Genomic DNA, 18,201 nt, shown 5'->3' with positions numbered 1-18,201 from the left:
ATGACATGAAGAATGTGCTTTCAACTCTCTGGAAGAAATTCATGACTGTGTTTCACTTAATCAAAGACACCACTGATAGGAAGGCTAGCATTTAATTTATATATCACTAAAAGAGAAAAAAATGCTGCTACTAATTATACTGCAAAGCATCCTCCATTGTGAGACACTTCCCAGTTCAGAGATATTGAAATGTGAAAAAAAGGTGCATCTTAGAATTGATGAAATATGGTGCGTACATCCGAAGGAAATCACCACTAATAACACGCCTTTCCAACACACGTGGGGATTTGGGTGCTTCCTCTCTATGATATCTGCATCTCAGGGAAGAGCCCGATGTAAGCACAGGAGTGCAGTGGTCTCCAGTCAGACTGGACTCCAGAGCTGGCTCTGCATGGGCCAGTTGTGTGACTCTGAGCAAGCTCCTTAACATATAAATAGCAGCCCCTGGAATGAGGATGCTGACAATGTGATGGTGTTGATTGCGTCCAAAGGGCCTTTCCCACATCTGTCATCCTAAAATTCTTTAAAAAACCTGACCACATCTTCCCCACTTTAAGGAGACTCCCACTGTTACTGTGAAGCCACAGCTGGGCCTCGATGCCTGTGCTCTCAGTCTGTCCTAAAGGTATATAGTGTCTCACCCAAAAATCTGAGTGGGAGAGAGCCTTAGTCATCTTCTAACAAAGCCCCTGCTGTTTACCAAAGAGCTAATGGGGTCGGAGAGAAAATGTCACTTTCCCAAGTGACACAGCCAGTGACAAAACGAAGACTAAACCCAGACACATTGGTGGGCTCTTTCTAGAACACCACATAGCCTCCTGCTCAGGCTCCCGTCCCCTGAGGACCGGGATCCACCCCAGCGGTTTCTGGCGGTTGTCTCTGGTCAGATGATTTCTGTGTCCTAAATGCAGTGCTTTCTGGTCTATGGGCTCCTGAAAAAAGATGGACACACATTTAGCTCAGCCACCTGCTTCAACCCACGTTCTGACTTCCACCCCACCTTTCTAACCGGCATCCCAGAAGGAGCCCTGCTGTGCAGAGGAACTGAGGCCCCGCTCTCTTATGTCCTCCATCTGCTGTGTGTCTCCGACAGGATGGGGCTAGTGAGCAGCAAAAAACCGGACAAGGAAAAGCCGATCAAGGAGAAGGACAAGGGCCAATGGAGCCCCCTGAAGGTCAGCGCCCAAGACAAGGACCCCCCGCCACTGCCGCCCCTGGTGAGTGATTGCCCACCACCCACCAAGAGCAGGTTACTTTCTTCCCTTATGCCTTAATGTCCACATCTGTAAAATGGGTATAGCAAAAGTACCTTCCTGATAGGGATGTAACGATCTGCAATGTATAAGCAGGTGTGCCATGCAATATAATACGCACAGGACTCGGCCTGGTTAGCTCCCAATAATTCTTAGCCAGAGCTCATTTCTCAAGGGCAGGCTTGAAGAGAAAAAGAAATTTAAAAAGGTCAGCTTGGGGAGAGGGTGTCATAAGGAAGGATCCCAGTATCTAGCAGCAGCTACTGCCTCTCTTCTCCCCAGCAGCTCCTAGAGACCCTTCTCCCCTATGTGGCATTGCCGCTGGCATTCCAAAGAGCCAGCTTTCCTGGGATAAGCATCATGAAACAGGAGGGTGCCTGTCCTCACCTCCCGAGCAGGTTCTCAAGTTTTCCTGGAATCCTATGGGCATTTTAAATGAGGAAAACTTTCCAAAGGAAAAAAAAAAAAAGTGAAATTTCAAGTGAAAAGGTCTTATTGGTGGGGAATGCATTTTCTTAGTCGTGCAGTTTGATTTGTTTATAAAGCAGTTAGCGCCCTTTGATGGCTACTGCATGTCTGAAGACACGTTTTTTTTTGTTTTTTTTTTTGAGACAGAATCTCTCTCTGCTGCCCAGGCTGGAGTGCAGTGGTGGGACCTTGGCTCACTGCAAGCTCTGCCTCCTGGGTTCAAGTGATTCTCGTGCCTCAGCCTGCCAAGTAGCTGGAATTACAGGCACATGCCACCACACCTGGCTAATTTTTGTATTTTTAGTAGAGATAGAGTTTCACCATGTGGCTAGATCGGTCTCGAACTCTTGACCTCAGGTGATCCACCTGCCTTGGCCTCCCAAAGTGGTGGGATTACAGGTTTGAGCAACCGTGCCTGGCCTGAAGATACATTTTTAGATGACTCTTTGTGCCCCCTACTCCCTGACCAGTGACCCCCTTTTGGTTTGGGGCAGTTGGCAGCCATACCTGGACCCTCTCCTGTGCTATCCGCATGTCCACGTGGTCATCTCTTTATCCTAACAGGGACCTGATGGGGAGATGGGGATTACTAATCCCACTTCCTAGATGAACCCAGGCATCTTGCCCATCTGTGTCCCACTTTAGCGCCAGGCTCAGCGCACAACCACAAGATGCTTATTGAATAAGTAATTGATCAAATGGGGAAACTTGGACTTAGTCTGATTGAGTAATTTCCCCAAAATTATATGATAATAAATAGTAGCACCTGGAATTTTTTTAACTTAAAAGAGTCACCTAATATGTATACGAAAAAAATATGATTAGTCATTATTCCACTATGTAGAGTGACCAGAGTTAGCTCTTCAGAGCTCCTGCCTCGAGATCTTTCTTCTGTGTTCTTTCACGTGTTCCTGTTTTTAATAGAAACATACATGCATATCATTTTGCAAAATGCTACTTCAAAATTGTGTTCAATAAATAAGGAATTAAGAAAAGAATATTTGTAACATATGTCGGGTTGAAAGAACACAGCAAAGCGCACACTTGTATAGCCACCTCGCAACTTCAGACACAGAAAGAGACTCGTTCCTTTGAATCTCCCTCCTCCCTGCCCTGTTTGTAGCCCTCACCCCAGGCCCCAGTACCCAGAATCTGTTTATCATTCCTTAGCTTTGCTTTTTAATATTATCACATATGTATTACCCCTAAACAATATTTCGTTTCATTATTCATGTTGTAAACTTTAAGTCAACTACATCAAACAGCACATATGCTTCTGAGACTGGGGTTTTGGCTCTGTGTTATGCATGTAAAACATATCCACGTTGATGCACGTGGCTGTAGCTCATTAGTTTTATTGCAGGAGTATACTGTAATTTGTTTATTCTTCTGTCATGAGGGTTAGTTCCATGTTTTAAAATTGTTTATGTATTGGCCGGGCATGATGGTTCATGCCCGTAATCCCAGCATTTCGGGAGGCTGAGGTGGGTGCATCACTTGAAGCCAGGAGTTCCAGATCAGCCTGGCCAACATGGCAAAAACCCATCTCTACTAAAAATACAAAAATTAGCTGGGCATGATGGCGGGCACCTGTAATCCCAGCTACTCGGGAGGCTCAGGCACGAGAATTGCTTGAACCCAGGAGGCGGAGGTTGCAGTGATCCAAGATCACACCACTGCACTCCAGCCTGGGTGACAGAGCGAGACTCCATCTGAAAAGAAAATTTGTTTATGTATTATTATTTTTGCTAGGAACACTCTTGTACACGTTCCCTGGTACACATACGCAAAAGTTTCTCTACAGGATACATACCTACAAATATGCTTGTCGAGTTTTGGGGAAATACGCTTTTTAAATATTTTTTCTTGTCAACAAATACCCATTTACAATTTGACCTTGTAATGGTAGAGCCAGGACGTGAAGCCCAAGTGATTGGGCTGTCCCTCATTGTCCACAGCTGCATCTTCTCCACACCGGGGCGTCCCCCCATGCGGTCAGGGAGAAGGCAGCAGAGGGCGGGGACCGTGTGAGGGTGGTGCTGGTCCTCGGGTACAGAATGGCCCTGTGCAGCCCCCACAGGCAGCTGCCTCTCCTCCTACAGTAGGTCCCTGGAGATACCCTCACTGCCCCGCTCTGCAGTCTCATCCCCCCAGGCCCCACCCACATGGCAGGGACTAAAATAACTCAAGTGTGTGTTTTCTACCCGAGGTTGTCTTCAACCACCTTACTCCTCCACCGCCCAGTGAACACCTGGAAGAAGGTAAGAAGGGTGGTTTGGGAACCTGAGGCTCCACAGCCCTCTCCCCCAGGTCGCAGCTTTGTGGAGTTGGAACAAAGACAAGTCGGGAGCAACTTGAGGGCTGGAGAAGAGAAAACAGGGAAGCTGAGAGAGGTCCCAGCTCTGTGCGCCTTGCGGGGGTCTCTTCAGGAACCAAGAACAAGTTTCTTTAGTATGCCTGAGCCTGGGTGGGACTTTTAAAAAATGGAAGACTTTACAAACTGTAAACAAGAACAAAAACAAGAGTGCCAGGGAAGACACACAGCATCATCAAACCCAAGCGTTCAAAGATTCTAACTCCCAAATGCAAAGGGTTGGGCCAGTGGCCCCAGGCCCTCGCCTCCAGCCCCAGTCTGCCCCTGTGGAGGGCACCTTCTTGTTTCCCGCTCCAAGCCACTTCGAGAGTCCCGCCGCTGACCACCTAACCACCCATGCCCCCTCCCTGATCCCCAGACTCCACTTTATTTTTATTTTTATTTTTTTGAGACAGAGTCTCGCTCTTGTCACCCAGGCTGGAGTGCAGTGACCCGATCTCGGCTCACTACAACCTCCACCTCCCGGGTTCAAGTGATTCTCCTGCCTCAGTTCCTGAGTAGCTGGGATTACAGGTGCACACAACCACACTGGGCTAATTTTTATATTTTTAGTAGAGAGGGGGTTTCACCATGTTGGCCAGATGGGTCTCTGCCTCGGCCTTCCAAAGTGCTGGGATTACAGGCATGAGCCGCTATGCCTGGCCCCTAGACTCCACTTCTGCTCCGGTGGGCTGACCTGCTGGGTACCACAGGGAATGAGCTCGGCCTTTCTGGGCCAGAGGCTCCACCGCTGGGGACTCCCAAGAGGGTGGCCTCGTTCAAAGTGACTTCGCGCAGCCTCCTCATCATCCACATCCACACAGCGTGGGGAAAGGCTGCCTCGGCCAGCCCGGGCCCCACCCACTAACCTGCTCACGCCATGAGCACTGGACATTCAGCACACAGAGCCCAACTCTGTCCCGGGAATGGCGAAGGGGTGACAACAGGTAGATGTGACCCCTTCCCTGGAAAAGCTCAGAATCTGTCACACTTGTGAGCAGAATTCGAATCTTAAAACTTCAGGGAACCACTGTCACCTATTCTGACCCCCTCTTTCCTGCTGAGAAGAGGTGACTGGCCCAAGGTCACACCACTCAGCTCAGTGACAGAGCGGAGCCACCTCACCCGGGGAAGCTAAGCGCTCTCCAGGTGACCTTCACCAGGTGGGTCCTGTGGCTCCCAGGGCTGTGCAGAGAGCCCTCGTCACAGCAGCGCTCATTTGAAGATGGTGCTTCAAGCTCCCAAGCCCTCTTCCTGCCTTCCATCCAGGGCCCACAAGCAAGGCGGGGAGCCCGGCAGGGTTACTGGCAGCCACAGACAGTGTGGCAGGGGCTCTGGGCACAGACAGTGGAGAGGCCAGGGCTCCAGCTGCCATGTGGCAAGACCACCCCTTTTGGGGATAGAGGCAGGCGGGGGCAGAGGAGGAAAAGGACAAGAGGAGGCTCAAGGGCCTCCGAGGCCAGGTATAGAAAAAGAAGATGAGGGACTCCCAGCACTAGGTCCCAATGTGGGCCTGAGGCCACCAGCAGCCTGGCAGTGGCTGCCTCCCTGTGGCTGACCTCTGGCCATCAGCTTCCTCACACACGCCCTGTCCAGGACAAAGGGCTTCTTAGTGGGTCCAGAAAGGAGGACAGGATGGGCTCTGGGGGAGAGCCCATCCCTGGTGGGGTCACGGGGCCAGGGGTGGGGGCCTGTGCTGGATGAGAACATCATTTCCAGCATGGGCAAGCAGAAGCCTGTTCTCCTTGGTAGCCGGGCTCACCCCAGTCCCACCTTCCCGCTCGTGGGCCCGAGTGATGGTCGTCACTCCCTTGTTCCTTTCAGACGAGCATTTCGTGGTAGCCCTGTATGACTACGCTGCCATGAATGACCGGGACCTGCAGATGCTGAAGGGGGAGAAGCTACAGGTCCTGAAGGGGTGAGGTTCCAGGACGCCATCCTCTGTCCCTGCAGGAACCCCCCACACACATCTCTCCCTTCTCCGCCCACCACATCCTCCATGGCTGACCCCGGAAGTCTTCTCCATTGCTCCGCCTCCAGCCCTGGACCCTTTTGTCTTCCTCTCCAGAGTCTTTCTGGTGAAGTGGTTTCCATTCACAACCTCCTGCTCATCCTTCAAAGCCCACTTCCATGCCACCACCTCCATGCAGCCCTTCTGACTCCTTTGGGCATGTGGACCTTGTCCTTTATGCAGACTGGTCTGGCTGTTTCATGACAGCCTTGCATTTAAGTCAGTTGTGTCCATATTTGTCTTGTTCTCAAGACAGGAGCCCACATGGATCACACACACCAGTCCCGCTTTAGCTCATTTCCCGTGTCCTTCTCAGAAACTCCTTCTAGGTCAGCTCTCTCTCAGCGGCCAGGCTTGTCCTGTGGAGCCCTGAGGGTCTGATTTGGTTCTTGAAGTTCTGCAATGGCCTTGAACCAAGCTCACAAAAGTCCTGACTATTGATCCTATACAGGCCACCCAACCATGTTTTTCTAAAGCTTGTCCCCAGTCACTCACCAAGCTCCGAACACATCCCATTCATCAAGAGGAAGACTGCTGGCTGGAGCCCTGTGCCCTGTTGGGCTGGCCAGGCTGTGTAGATTAGCTCTTCCCCCTAGAACTTGCCCAGATAGCCACTGTACCACTGAGCAGTGGACACAAGTCCCTTCCTGCCTGCCGTGCTGTCTACCTCTGTGGATTCTCTGCCTTCCAGGGAGAGATGGCTTTGAGGAGGCCTGGGAGCTGCCCAGAGACGGGCCCACAGGGGCCATGATCACATCTCTGTTTCCCCTGTCCCGTTAGAACTGGAGACTGGTGGCTGGCCAAGTCGCTCGTCACAGGAAGAGAAGGCTACGTGCCCAGCAACTTTGTGACCCGAGTGGAGAGCCTGGAAGTGGAAAGGTAGGTGGGCATGGGAACCCCCCTTGAGCCAAGGTGCAGCCACTGTTTCTGCTCCCTGGGCTGCTAGGCAGGGCAGGGCCAAAATGGGACTGACCAGGGAGCCTGCAGGCACCGGCAAAAAGGAGACAGGAAATGAGCTCTGCTGGGAAAGGTCTCTCTGCCCGCTCCAGACACATTCAGACTGCTGTGTGACACTGAGCACGCCACTCTTCCCAGCTAAACAAAAGCATTCCTTCTCCTGGCTTCCCTGGATGGAACCGTCCCCAGTGTCTGATGGCCTCGAAGGCTAACGGGGAGGCACCATGACCAGCAAGGACTCCCCTATAGCCTCCATAGGCAGGACTCAGAGCTCAACCCTCGGGGGCTCCCAGGAGGGTGGCCTTGTTCAGAACTGACTAACATGAAAGCAAGATCCCAACCTTCTAATTCCCCAGCGCTCTCATCCCCCATGTCCCCATGGCACTGGGAACGTCGGTCTCGGCCAGCCAGAGCCCCCACGAATCTACTCACAGGGACTCGCTCTACCTGAGGACTGAGGCCCAGCAATGAGTGTTCTTTGGGCACTGTGGGCCCTGCGTCTTTCCCTGGAACAGTGTGGGGAACCGTGGGGCTCTCCGCACACAACAACCACATACTGAAGGGAACATCCTGGGGTCCCTGCTCAGAGAGTCTTAGCAGTTTCCCTAATTCAGATCTCAGACCACAAGGAGGCAGGTGCGTGCCTGTGATACGCAGCTGTGCTTTGGGGAGAGTGATCAGGTGCATTTTTCCAAAGTAAAATTAACAAAGCTCACCCAACTAGTGTTCTTGTTTCATTCTAGGAAAACAGTGAGTTCAGGGCTGACCAGGAAGCGGGACGGAAAGGGCAGGGGGTCAGAGGGCGCTGACTCCATCATGGTGTGAGGAGCAGAGCTCTGGGCCGACTGGGAGCAGAAATGCTAGATTTTATTTCTTGGGGACAGGCAGCACAGGAGGGAGGCTCAGTGGGGATACTCCGAGGAGCAGGGTCGCTCTGAGGTTCACCTATTCCTGCCGTTTGCCAGGTGGTTCTTTAGATCACTGGGCCGGAAGGAGGCCGAGAGGCAGCTTCTGGCTCCAATCAACAAGACTGGCTCCTTTCTTATCAGAGAGAGTGAAACCAACAAAGGTAGGCGTGGTGTCCTTGCCTGCCTTCCCTGCCTGCCCAGTGCATCCTGGGAAGCCCCCTCTAGAGGCCTGGCCCTGGAGTGAGAGGGGAAGGGGTGACTTCCAGGAGAACCAGCAGCTTCTGGACCTGTGTCCCTCCCTATCCAGGCCCTGCCCAGGAGTTGATGTGGAGGCTGTCCACACAAACAGTCCTCCCTGTCCAGACTGGAAACCACCTGGGCACAGGAAGCTGGGTGGACGGGGTGGTCCCACGTCAGACTGGCCCTGCTACCCAGTCAGCAGTAACACCGAGGCCAGTGGGGGCCAGGGAAGGGGGAACCCTGAGCCCTCAACCACCAACCTCTTTGGAATCAAGGATTGCGGGGGAGCTCAAAGAATCCTTCAAGATCATCTCAGCCAGAGGCTGCAGGTAGCACACGCGAGGAAGTGGCCTGTGCCCTGATGTAAAGGAAGGGGGTGTGATTGTGGGGAGCCCATGCCAGTCTAGACACTCATGAGATCAAATCCACTGACTGAGCAAAACATCGCTGCCATCACCCTCAGGGGTCTTCTCTCTTTCTCTGTCATTTGGCTTTCTTTCCTTCTTTTTTTTTTTTTTTTTTTTTTTTTTTTGGTGTAAAATATAAAACACATATAAAGCTTGCATGAAGTATGAGTGTGTAATTCTAAATTATATAGGGTAATCATAAACAAATCCCTGTGTAATCACAGCCAAGAGATAGAGCATTCCAGACCACCAGGAGCCTCCTCACCCCCCCACTTGGGCTCCTTCCTGAGTCAACCCCCACCCCCAAGAGCTACCTGCCATCCTGACTTGGGTCAAAATCCTTCCTTGCTTTTCTTTATGGTTTTGCCACCATGTCTTGTCTGTTTTTCAGCTTTATGCAGATAGAATCACTGTTTTTGTTTCTGTGTGTCTTGCTCCTGTCACTCAGCAGTGTTTGTGAGATTCTGTGTTAGTTTCCTGGGCTGCCTTAACAAAGTGGCACAGACTGGCTGGTTCCACCACAGAAGTTTATTATCTCACAGCTCTGGAGGCTGGAAGTCCAAGACCAAGGTGTCAGCAGCACTGGCTCCTCCTGAGAGCTCTCTCCTTGGCTTGGTGACGGCAGTCTTCTCCGTGTCCTCATGTGGCCATCCCTCCACGCATGTCTGTGTCCTAATCTCTTCCTATTAGGACACCTGCCATATTGGATCAGGGCCCACCCATATGACCTCATTTTAACTTAATCACCCCTTTAAAGGCTCTGTCTCCACATGAGGTCACTTTCTCAGCACTGAGGGTTAGGACTTTAACATAGGAATTGGGAGTGCACGCGATTTAGCCCATAACAGATTCATTCATGTGATTGAGGATGGTAAGCCTGTTCATGTTGATTGCTATACAGAATCCCGGGTGTGACCGTTCCAGAGTCAAGCGAGCCATTCACATGCTGTGGGCGTTGGGTTGTTTCCAGTTTGGGGCCATTAATGCATGTGCTGCACCGAACCCTATTATGGTCCCTGGTGCTCCCTGGCCACTAGTTTTTCATCTGTAACATACTAATCCATTTGACAGATGAGGAAAGGGAGCCCCTAGAACAGGACTTGCTAGAGGCCAACAGTAAACATCAGAGCCCAAAGCACCAGTCATCTAAGAGGGGCTGAGAGGATTCCCAAGCTCTACAATGTGGCAAGCTAGGGTGACCCAGGGACTTCCCACGCAGTATGAAGAATGCTTTGCTTATCAGGAAGCTGTCCACAGGGACCGGCTACAGCCTTGTGGCCAATTTTAACTGGAGAGGAGATGGTGACAGTGACATCAGAGGAGGAAAGGGAGAGAGAGTGGCTGAAATATGAGTCTGGTTCCCTGTGGTTGGGACGATGAGGATGGACAGAGGTGTCACCTGGTGGGAGCACCCTTGGGCTGTCCATTGGTTCCATCTGTGGCTCAAGAACAGCAGCCAGAGAGTGGAAACCCAGAGTATGAAAAGCTGTCATAGCACCCTGTGACTCTCTGGGGACATCATGAGGCCTTGTTGCCCCACAAAAGGGCAGGACCAGGTTGGGGAACAGGAGGGGTGCATTGGAAAGCTGGGGTGCTCTGTGCAGGATTTCTTGGAATGTGCCAATGAATGCATATTTATACATATACATACACATAGATATATACATTTTATATTTATATTCATGTTGACTATTGTCACTATTCCATTTTTGTGGCAGAGCACCTTTGTACAAGAAACAATTTGGGAATCACTGGAGATGACATAAATGTTTTATTGTTGTTCCAGGACATTTCAAACATACACAGAAGTAGAGAAAATAGTTAGGTGGAACCCCTGGTACCCAACAGCCAGCTTTAACAATTATCAACTGAGCCAGTCTTGTTTCTTCTGTATCCCCCACTCCGCCCCTACTCTTTCAAAGCAAATCCCAAACATCGTGTCATGTCACCCTGGAAATGCTATTTCAACTATTGCCTATTGCTAAGGTGAAAGCCTGCCCGCCCCCCACCCAATCTGCTATAGAGGAAGAAGGGGTTCTCTGTGAGTCTGGCATCTTTTCCTGTCCATGTCCACCCCAGGAAGCCAGTCCAAACTGGGAAGTGGCCAGAGGGGACCAGGGCTGCAGGACTGTTCAACCATCCTCACCCCAGCACACGCATATACACATGCACGCATTCACACACATGCACATACGCATAAATGCACACATATACACACGTGCATGCACAGGCAAGTGTGCACACATATACACATGCACACACGTGCACATATGCACACATGCACCCACATACACACGTCCACACCTGCACATATGCACACACATATGCACACATACACGCACACATGAGACATGCACGCATGTATACATGTGCACATGTGCACAGATGTAATGCACACGTGTGAAACACATGTACACACCTTACACATATGTATGCACACACACACAACTCCAAAGCAGGACCCCTCTGCTTCTGGGAGCCACAGCAGTGAATGCAACACAGGGATGGAAGCAGGGGAGTGAGTTCTACCCCTTGTGGCCTCCGGGGTGTCCCTGAGCCTCTCAAGCCTCAGTTTATTGGTGTCTGTGTGAGGACGGACTAGTTTCACAGCTCAAAGGCAGGCAGTCCTTCAGTGCTGAGAAATCTTAACCTCAGAACCAGGTCCTGCCTGCCCAGGGCAGTCCAGACATACCACAGAGGCAGGGGATCCAGGTTTTGTGAAACTGAAGCTGATGGGATCTGAGGTCCTCTTTACGAAGGATACCAAATTGTCAGAAGCCATCAGGGACCGGGCCTTAGAGCAGCCCAGGCAAGTGAGGGGCCCTAAGGCACCAGCTTGGGCAGCGTCACTGCGTCACTGCGGGGAGAGCGGGCTCCTGGTCTCATCGCCCGAGGCACCTGACACAAGGGCAGCCTACAAAATGGAGAGAAAAGCCCTTGATGAATGGACTCCCTAAGGCCAGGCTCGGGTTCCTTAGAGACTGGGGGCGCAGCTGCACCCCGGCAGGGTCGGGGAGACAGTTTACAGCGTCTGGGATTAGGCTGGGGTGGGCGTGTAGCAGGGCTGCGGTAACAGCAAGGCGCGCTGGCGTACGCCTCTGGGCGTCCTTTTGCGAGTAGGTGATGAGAGATGCACATTGGCTGAGGGAAACTGGAGGGTAGAAGGGGGTTGAGGCGGGGGAATGGACAGGAGAGGAAAGAGCCTTAAGTCAAACAGGACCGCGGAAAACCAAGCGTCCACACCGAGAACGAGGGGTCCGTGCCTGACCCCTGGCGGGAAGTCGTGGTACTGCTCGTGGTAGGCGCCCACTCGGGGAACCGGGAGCCCCCCAGCCTGCCGCGAACTCTCTGGGCCCCAGCGTCCCCATCTCCCAAATAATGGGTAGGGGGCGGGGTGAGGTCATGGTACCCAGGTAGCTGGACAGATGCATTTTATAAAAAACATCAAGTTCATGGAAAAACGTTTCCTACCTGGAAACTCTTACCTCCTAAACTGTCCTTAACCCTTGACATCTGCTACCACTTGCCTGCGGGAAAACATTAACCTAGAAGACAAAATAACAGGTGTATGTAACACGCAGCAAATGAATTTGAACAGAGTCCCTGGGAATAGCTTATTACACTCTCCGCCATGGACATGGGTACTTGCAGCTGTGATTGGCTATCTGCTTGTAGGAGTAAGGATACCCTCTTGAGCCAGAAAATAAAGCGCCTAGTCCCTCCAATGAGCCTAGATTTCTCAATAGTCCATGACAAAGGGTCCCCGAGTGACCAGGTGTCCAAGTGGGGACCCACATGATTGCTGAGAAACTGTCCTACCTGCCGCAGGGCTCTGTGATTCCCCAGCTGAGTTTTGGGGGACAGTGAGGGAATGTCAAGGTCAGAGTCAGATGGAACTTACAGGGGAGGCTTCCAAAAGGGTGGAGGTGGAGATGCAGGGAAAGGGAACTTGTGGAGGGAGTGGTGACAATGAAGAACAGAATTGGGGAACTTTTTTCAAAGCTTAAAAATGAGGGCCAAATCCCAGCCCCGTTTTTTTTGTCTTTGTGCCTTACTTCTCTTGTGTGTGTCTCCATGAACCCTCCAGGTGCCTTCTCCCTGTCTGTGAAGGACGTCACCACCCAGGGGGAGCTGATCAAGCACTATAAGATCCGCTCCCTGGACGAAGGGGGTTACTACATCTCCCCCCGGATCACCTTCCCCTCGCTCCAGGCCCTGGTGCAGCACTATTCTAGTAAGAGGGGGGCGTGCAATGGGGGCAGGGACTTGTACCAAGAGCTCTTGTATCTCTCGCTAACATTCCCAATTGCGTGAGTCATTGGTGCCACCTTGGGGGATGGAAAGATTGTCCCAAAGTTAGACCTAAGGAGGTAGCAACTCTGAGCACCGTGAACTGGTGGCCGTAATTCCCTCTCCTGGCTCAGCAGGGAACCCCTTAGAGAGTAGCAAGCATGTTCAGTCTGAGAGTGAGCAGGTGGATTTTAGAGGTAGCATGCCCTGCTTTATGCAGACAAAGAGAAAGAGTTGAGTGTGTGTGCATGTGCAGGCGTGTGCACACACCCATGGCTGGGGAGGGAGGGGCCCAGCTAGGAATGATACAGCTCCCAAGGGAGAGCCCAGCTGCTCTGGTAACCCCCAGCCCTGTCTTTTCTTCCCTAATGCAGAGAAGGGGGATGGTCTATGCCAGAGGCTGACCCTGCCCTGTGTGAGCCTGGCCCCACAGAACCCCTGGGCCCAGGATGAATGGGAAATCCCCCGGCAGTCTCTCAGGCTGGTCAGGAAACTCGGGTCTGGACAATTTGGCGAAGTCTGGATGGGTGAGTGTGCTCTCCCCCCGTTCCACCCACGCCGCATCCTGAGTCCAGGTGCAGTATTTTCATAGCGTGTCATCCCTCCTCCGGAAGTCTTGAGAGGGAGCGAGGACAGAGGCGAGGACGCCCGTTTTACAGAGGAGGCAGTGGAGGTACAGAGCCACGTTGTAACAGCTGGGGTGGCTTATCGCGGTAGTAGAGCAGGAACAGAATTCAGCTCACCAAGCCCCCAAGTCGCTCCCTCCTTTGTTCTCTGCCTGAAGCTGGCTTTGCCATTGAGCTGCAGTGGCGCACTGACTCCCCTTAGCTTTCCATCACCCAGATGGAAACAGGAGGTTAAACGTGATGAGCCATGGCATTCCAGAGCCTGAGTGCACCCCGAAGGCAGCCGTGGGGCTTTGGCCGGGTCACTGAAGCTCCAGGCCCAGTGTCCTCACATTTCCATCGCTGCTGACACCTGTCCCCCACCCTGACCACCAGGATATAAAACTCGTGTTCCATTTTATCCCTGGACTGCTCCATGAGTCCTCCCTTACCTGGGGCTAATGCCCTGTGCCTTTGGCAGGAGCTGCACCCAGGTCCCTGCCAAGGCCCAGGTCCTCTAGAAACACGAGTAGAGTTGTCTTTTGCCCTTCAGGGGACTTCTTGGGGTGCAGGGAGAGTGTGGAAATACAGGTAGTTTAAGGAGTGGGACAGGACCACCATGGGGCTCCAGAAGGAGGGAAGGAGGCCCCCACACCTTGTCCTCCTGCCCTATGTACCCCAGTGGCGTGCTTATTTCCACCAAGGAGCCATTGTGTGATAGAAGAGATTCATTATGTAGGGGAGGGGTGGGGGAAGGAGGCAGGTTCCATGCACGAAGGGACACAGGCCCTGGGTGTGGTGCAAATAGGTGAAATGCCCCCAAGACAGGGTACATTCCTCCACTGCCTGAGGCCCCGTATAGAAGGGGCCTGGGACACAAGGTAAGCCCCACACAACCATGGCCTCCGGAGCTGCACGTTCCAGCTCTGGCACCTGGAATAGCATGGCACCTGGGCACTTACCCCGATTTTGGTTAAAGGATCACCTCCGAGCAAGCTCTCTGCCTTCTGAGTGGCTTCTTCACTCCCCCGGGCTCAGGTTACTACAAAAACAACATGAAGGTGGCCATTAAGACGCTGAAGGAGGGAACCATGTCTCCAGAAGCCTTCCTGGGCGAGGCCAACGTGATGAAGGCCCTGCAGCATGAGCGGCTGGTCCGACTCTACGCCGTGGTCACCAAGGAGCCCATCTACATTGTCACCGAGTACATGGCCAGAGGTGGTGTCCCCCGCAGAGCTGCATCCTCAGAGTGAGGCGGGAGGGATGGACTTAGCAGGAGGAGGAGGGTCCGCTGTGGTGGGCTCATCAGGCCAGGGGGTCCTGCAGATCTAGGGTATGGCACAGTGTGGGGGCAGGGAGGGACAGAGGAGAGGGAGGGAGGGGGAGGGACGGAGGGAGGGTGAAGTGGTTCTGACAGAGCCATGTTCTCAGCCCAGGAGCAGTTCAGACAGCATTTCTGGAGTGGTCCTTCTGTGCCTAGCACTTTTTGATGCCTGCTGGGAGGGGCTGAGCATTGCAAAGTCAAACAAGCACCCGGCCAGACATACAGGGATGGTACTAGATCCAGGTCTCCTGCTTCCTGGTCATGCAACCATTTACAACTGTGTGAATATTTTACAAGGATTGCCAGAGAGGTTGGGCTTGACGGCCTCCAAGGTCCACGGCATGGCCAAGTTGTTATGGGGCAGTAGGTCTGGGATCGGGTCTCAGCCTTTGACCTTCTCACCCCTCCTATGACCCTGACGGCAGACTGCTCCTGTAGGATCCTAACATGCCCATGTTGATACAGCTCCCTAACAACTGTCACCAAGGGGGCCCTGGTCGGAGGCTGTGCTGGGGGTGCCTCTAGCCTGCCCCTAGGTCAAGCATCCATCCCTCCCAGCTTTCTGATTCCAGGGGGAGCTGCATTTGTCTCCTGCACCAAACCTGGGGGACAGTTCTCTCCATTCTGGTGCTTTCTTGCTGATGCCTGGTCCTCAGAGGCAGAGGGTGTCTGCCAACGGGGATCAAGGGAGCGAGGCTGACATGGGGGGAAAAGGCAAGGGGCATGAACCTTCGAGTCAGAACTGGGATTCCATTCCCAGCTTCCAGCTGGGTGACTTCAGACAGGTCCCTGCACCTGCCTGAAACCTAACTTCTGGGCAACTGCTGGCATATTGGCTGCTCCCGGGATGCTGAGGCTAGCATTTTGTAAAGTGGAAGGCACTCGGCAGCAGTAGGTAGATCCTTCCTGATGCACCGAGAGATCTGAGGGCGCAAACTCCCACTTCCCGCCCCCAGTGGGGAGCCGCTCACACCAGGGAGAGTTGGAGAGTGACCCAGCACCACCAGGGCTGGGCCACTTTGCAGAAGGGCACTTGCAACTTCTCTTTTCTTAGGATGCCTGCTGGATTTCCTGAAGACGGATGAAGGCAGCAGATTGTCACTCCCAAGGCTGATTGACATGTCGGCCCAGGTTGGTGAAGTACCAGGTGCAGAAGAGGGGTGGCATGTGTCACCTGCTGCCCACAATGGCCGCTCGTGCCTTACCACCCCAACCGCTCTTCAGCCAGCAGGAGAAGTCAGGGGGCATGGAAGGCCAACTTCCTCTAGGCAGACATCCCCAAGGTCACCCACTGCACTTGGATTTGCAAACCCTGGCCACTGTGCCTCCTGCCTCACGCAGCTGTGAGGGAGCCCAGGGAACGGAGCCTTAGACCCAGGCAGCTGTGTTGGAACCAAGCTGTTCTGTTCCAAAGGAAGAGAGGGTGAATGGATGTCATGGGAAACACACAGAGTTAGCGAGAGTTTCCTTGAACCCAGTAGGCAAGTGTGTTCTGTTGTAACCTCGTCTCTTCCTTAGATGGTGCCCACAGACATCTCCTGTAGGACATCCCATACCAGGGCCCCTCAGCCTTTGCACAGCCCTGGCATTGAGCCCAGGCTGATGGGCAGGCCTGAGCTACACACAGGTGCCAGGGACATGACTTCTCTGAGCCCTGGAGAACAGCCCCGCTTTCTGCCACCAGGGAATTGAGAGTGCTGGACCTCCTTGGCTACCCTGGACTGGTCCTCAGTGTCCCTCACATTCACATGCAGAACCTTCCAGACTCCATGAGGTGAAGAGCAGAGTGGAGACGAGGGTTTTAGCCAAGAGCTCTAGCTGGCAGGAAGCACATCTGGTGGCCCGGTTAAAACTGGAACTCTCAGCAGAAAAGTTTCGGTCTGTGGTCAGCCTGTGAGGCACACACGTGTGTGCACACATACACACGCCACCGAGAGGAAACCCTCCCACACACCGCCCACATCAGCCCTCCCCCCTCGCCCAGCCTTACCCAGTAGCACCGCTGCAGGAACTGATGCCACAACACCTTTTTCCGCTGAGGTGGGCAGACAGCCATCTGGGCAGGCTGGTTTTGGAAAACGGGTGCTGGTAACCGGCTTCAAACCCCAGGGCAGCGATAAGCCTGCCTACTGCTGCTTCTTGCTTTCCCCTTCCGTCTCTCACCCTCCGCTGTCTCTTATTCAATCCTCACTACACCCCCTTGAAAAATCTTGTGTGACACAGGGGCAAAGGATGTGTAAAGCCATCTTGGTTTAATATCTGGATGTAGCCACAGAGCTGGGGGGGAGGAGCCAGAAAATCGGAGCCTCCCAGAAGGGCAACCTCTAACCACATGCTGACCATGCCAACAGCTCTCCAGGCACACATGTACACAAACACACGCTCACACACACACACACTCACACAAACATACAGACTCACACACACAGACATATATAAACTCACATACACAGACTCACACACAAACACACAGACTCACAGACTCACAAACACAGAGTCACACACACAAGCTCACACACAAACTCACAAACACAAACACACAGACTCACAAACACACATACAAACTCACACACAAACACACAAACTCACAAACACATGAGGCAGACACACACCCCGCCCTTCTGGGCTCTTCTTTTCTTACTCCATAGGAAGCAATGCAAAGTCCCACCAGACCTTTCCTCCAAGGCCAGATCTGGCCAACCCCACAAGAACCCTGCAGCCACAATCCCTCGGGCCCCACTTTGCAGCCAGATGGCACTGGTCCCCATGCCCCATGCCTTGCCACCCCTCTGCCTCCTCTGCCCAGGAAGTCTTGAACCCTTCCCACCCGGCAGAATCCTTATCATCACCCATGGCTGAAGTGTAGTGTCATTTCTATGATGGTTTCCCTGGACAAGAAACTGCTAGAGAGCCCTTAGCTCAGGTGTTCCCAGAAGCATTGTTCTTGCTAAGCAGAACTGGGTCCTACTCAACATTTTTAAATTTATTTCTGGTACTGCTCAATAAATATTAGTTATCAGAATGAGTGCTGTTAGATGCTGCCCAGATATATTTAGTACTCAGTTTTATATTCCCCACAGTCCCATACTAATATATGTATATTGATTGAATGGTGTAGCAAAGGGATGGATGGATGGATGCATGCATGGATGGGTGGATGCATGGATTGATGGATGGATGGATGGATGGATGGGTGGGTGGGTGGATGGATGGATGCTTGGATGGATGGATAAATGGATGAATGCGTGAATAGATGGGTGGATGGATGGATGCATGGATGGATGGGTGGATGGATGGAAGGATGCATGGATGGCTAGATGGATGGGTGGATGCATGGATGGGTGGATGGATGGATGCATGGATGGATGCGTGGATGGATGGATGG

The 18,201-nt window shown here is 52.7% G+C and overlaps 1 protein-coding gene across 1 annotated transcript in view; it reads left to right on the top strand.

The window, feature by feature from the left end:
• The window catches only part of BLK (BLK proto-oncogene, Src family tyrosine kinase), a 71,704-nt gene that overhangs the window by 49,119 nt on the left and 4,384 nt on the right, over positions 1-18,201 (top strand). Inside the window, exons 2-10 of the mRNA XM_025394051.1 lie at positions 1,094-1,217; positions 3,931-3,982; positions 5,899-5,992; positions 6,866-6,964; positions 8,008-8,111; positions 12,685-12,831; positions 13,262-13,414; positions 14,531-14,710; positions 15,871-15,947. Of these exons, the coding sequence (XP_025249836.1) occupies positions 1,095-1,217; positions 3,931-3,982; positions 5,899-5,992; positions 6,866-6,964; positions 8,008-8,111; positions 12,685-12,831; positions 13,262-13,414; positions 14,531-14,710; positions 15,871-15,947 (1,029 nt within the window). The 5' untranslated portion in view covers position 1,094. The remainder of the gene's footprint in view (positions 1-1,093; positions 1,218-3,930; positions 3,983-5,898; positions 5,993-6,865; positions 6,965-8,007; positions 8,112-12,684; positions 12,832-13,261; positions 13,415-14,530; positions 14,711-15,870; positions 15,948-18,201) is intronic.

Source organism: Theropithecus gelada, chromosome 8 (genome assembly GCF_003255815.1).
Source record: "Theropithecus gelada isolate Dixy chromosome 8, Tgel_1.0, whole genome shotgun sequence".
Lineage (NCBI taxonomy): Eukaryota > Metazoa > Chordata > Mammalia > Primates > Cercopithecidae > Theropithecus > Theropithecus gelada.
The sequence above is the reverse complement of the archived record's forward strand: the minus strand, read 5'-3'. Positions and strand labels throughout refer to the sequence as shown.